General features: G+C 47.2%; 1 protein-coding gene across 6 annotated transcripts in view; it reads left to right on the plus strand.

Moving 5' to 3' along the window:
• Mknk1 (MAP kinase interacting serine/threonine kinase 1) overlaps positions 1–2,664 on the plus strand; it is a 40,996-nt gene that overhangs the window by 26,645 nt on the left and 11,687 nt on the right. For all 6 annotated transcript variants that reach the window (XM_023724222.1, XM_004639167.3, XM_023724224.1 and 3 more), the window contains one exon: positions 1,770–1,874. In XM_023724222.1, the coding sequence (XP_023579990.1) occupies positions 1,770–1,874 (105 nt within the window). The remainder of the gene's footprint in view (positions 1–1,769; positions 1,875–2,664) is intronic.

Here is a 2,664-nt window from a genome sequence, read left to right on the forward strand (position 1 = left end):
AAAAAATTGACATTATTAAGTCCAGAAAGTCTGAACAAAGAAGAGGACCCCATTATTTGGGACAGACCCAGGATAGAGGGGAGGGCGCAAATGTGCCACCCTTCAAGTGGAAGGATGCTACACTTGCCCGTGTGGATGTCACTGGGATGCGTGTTCAGGTCGCCCTTCTGACATGAGACAGGGGTGCTGCTTACTCCCTAACCTCTCCTGACCTGAAGACCCATATGCAAGGTGAAGTTATGAGATGCAGGGATACACAGAGCTGAGTGGAAGGGTGTGCAAGGGGCTCAGTGGTCAAGGGAGCACGCTAAGCTTTCGTCTGGCTCCTTTACTTACCAGCCTTGTGACCTTCAGCAGGTGTCTTTTCCTTTTCCAGACAGTATTTTCATCTGTAGGGTCAGGACGTTGACGGCACCTACTTCATGAGGTTGCTGTGAAGACTAAACTAGTTGCTATGAAATGCTGAGCTGCATGTCTGGTACGCACTAGAGCTCGGTATTGGCTGCTAATAAATATTATTAAAACAACGGGAAGGTGGGCTGCCAGCTAATGGTTAAAAGTTACTATTCCCTTTTAACAAATTTAGAAACAAGAGGCTCCCTGTGGCAGGGCAAACTAGAGGAGAACCAGGAGATGGTTTTCTGAAAATGTTCCCTACCATGCTGGGATCCTTTGTTTAATCAGGTGAGAGATCTTTAGTAGTTCTCCCCTGCCTTCTCTCATTCCCTCTCCATAGCAAAAGTAAACAAACAAACAAATAACAAGCATGGGCTACTTTCAGGACACAGAAATGACACCTTCTTCCCAGAAACTCTGGCTCTCCGTAGTCTGTATGAACCCTGTGAAGCCAAACTGGATATTGTGTGCATGTCTGACCCCAGCCTGCCGCTGCACACCAGGACTCAGAATTACATGTCTGGAATGCGACAGCAGCTGGGTCCTCTGTCGCCATAACATTTAGAGTGTAGCTCCACTGAAGCCAGACCCAAGGGATAAAGAGGGAACACCTGACTTGAGTCATTCCTCCCAAGGTCCAGTCCTCTGGCAGGTGGAACGCAAGTTCAGCTAAGAAGTCTGCACTGGTTTGGGGGCCAGATGTGTTATACCTAAAAATCTTGACCCCACAACTTAATGGTGTCATGTCTGGGGCAATTACGCAACCATTTTTAGCATAAGGTTCTTATAAAATAAGGACCACTATACTACCCATTTTGTACCTTTGTGAGAATAAAATAATTTATTTAAAGAGCACTGCATATTGCCTGGCACATAGTAAACTAATCAATAAATGTTAGCTGTTCCCAACAAAATAATAACGACATGGGGAACACTTCAGGAGATAAAGCAGCTTCCCACTTTGTTCATCTAGAGGGGATATGGAATTTCCATTGGAAGGCTTGTGCTCTTGCTTGGATCTAAGTTTAAATGCAGAGAAGCAAATGGCTCTAAGTCCTCTGAGTCCCATGTGCATTCACTCCTAGTTCCTTTTGATTTCAGAAGCCAAGTAATTCCTAGTAGCACTAATGTTTTTGCCATATAAATGTTCTTTGCCGCCTCTGAGCTCCTCATAGGCATAGAAAGTAGCAGTCTGAGTTTATTCAGCAGACATATGCTGGTTCCTTCTGTGTGGCAGGCAGCACACTTGGGGCTCACATTTAGCGTGGAGGCAGCCTATGTCTCCACCTCCAACTTGTGAAAACTTGGCCTTTAAGAAGTCGTGCTTACCTGAGCTGGAAAGCTGAACCTCCTTTGTCCCCTCTGCTCCGCAGGCTCCATCCTAGCCCACATCCAAAGACAGAAGCATTTCAATGAACGAGAAGCCAGCCGAGTGGTGCGAGATGTTGCTGCTGCTCTCGACTTCCTGCATACCAAGGGTGAGCCGAGCCAGCCCTGGGTGGGTGGGTCAGGCTGGCCAGCCTCTGGGCTCCCCTGGAGGGGGTGGACCTGCAGGGCCTGCTCAGAGATGGCACAGCTGGCAAAAAGCTGGAGATTTAAATATACTCACCCCCAGAAGAGGCTGGGACAGCCAGCACGTCTCCTAAGCTTCTGTTATGGATGGTGGAGAGATGGTGGCACACTTAAGTAGGCTTGGGATACAGGGAAAAGGAGGAAAAAGGATGAATTTCATATTAAACAAGGTGTGTGTGTGCCTCTGTGTGAGTCATGCCCTTTTCCTGATGAAAGACAAAAAATCATGCATGATACAACCATCCATCTGTCAATATTTTGTCTTTTTGAGACAGTGTATCACTAAACAGCACAGGCTGGCCTTGAACTCACATTGTAGCCCAGGCTGGTCTCAGACTTGGCAATGATCCTCCAGCCTCAGCCTTATAGGCACCTGCCACCATACCCACCTTCCATGTAAAATATTTTCACCTCATTCCTCTTAGTCTTTAAAAATATATCACCTATCTCTTTAAAATTGATATACAGGGCTGGCCAGATGGCTTAGCAGACTAAAGCACCTGCTTAGACAGACACAGCAACCAGGGTTCGATCCCTTTCATGCCATGCTGGTCCCACCCCCTCAGCACACTGAGACTTCAACTGAGACTGGGCGTGGTGGCACACACCTGTAATCCCAGTGCTTGGGAGGCTGAAAACTGGAGGATCACTATAAGTCTAATCTGTGTGGTGAGACCCTGTAGACCCTGTACTAAA

This window comes from Octodon degus, unplaced genomic scaffold (assembly GCF_000260255.1).
Source record: "Octodon degus isolate 3935 unplaced genomic scaffold, OctDeg1.0 scaffold00107, whole genome shotgun sequence".
In the NCBI taxonomy this organism is placed as follows: domain Eukaryota; kingdom Metazoa; phylum Chordata; class Mammalia; order Rodentia; family Octodontidae; genus Octodon; species Octodon degus.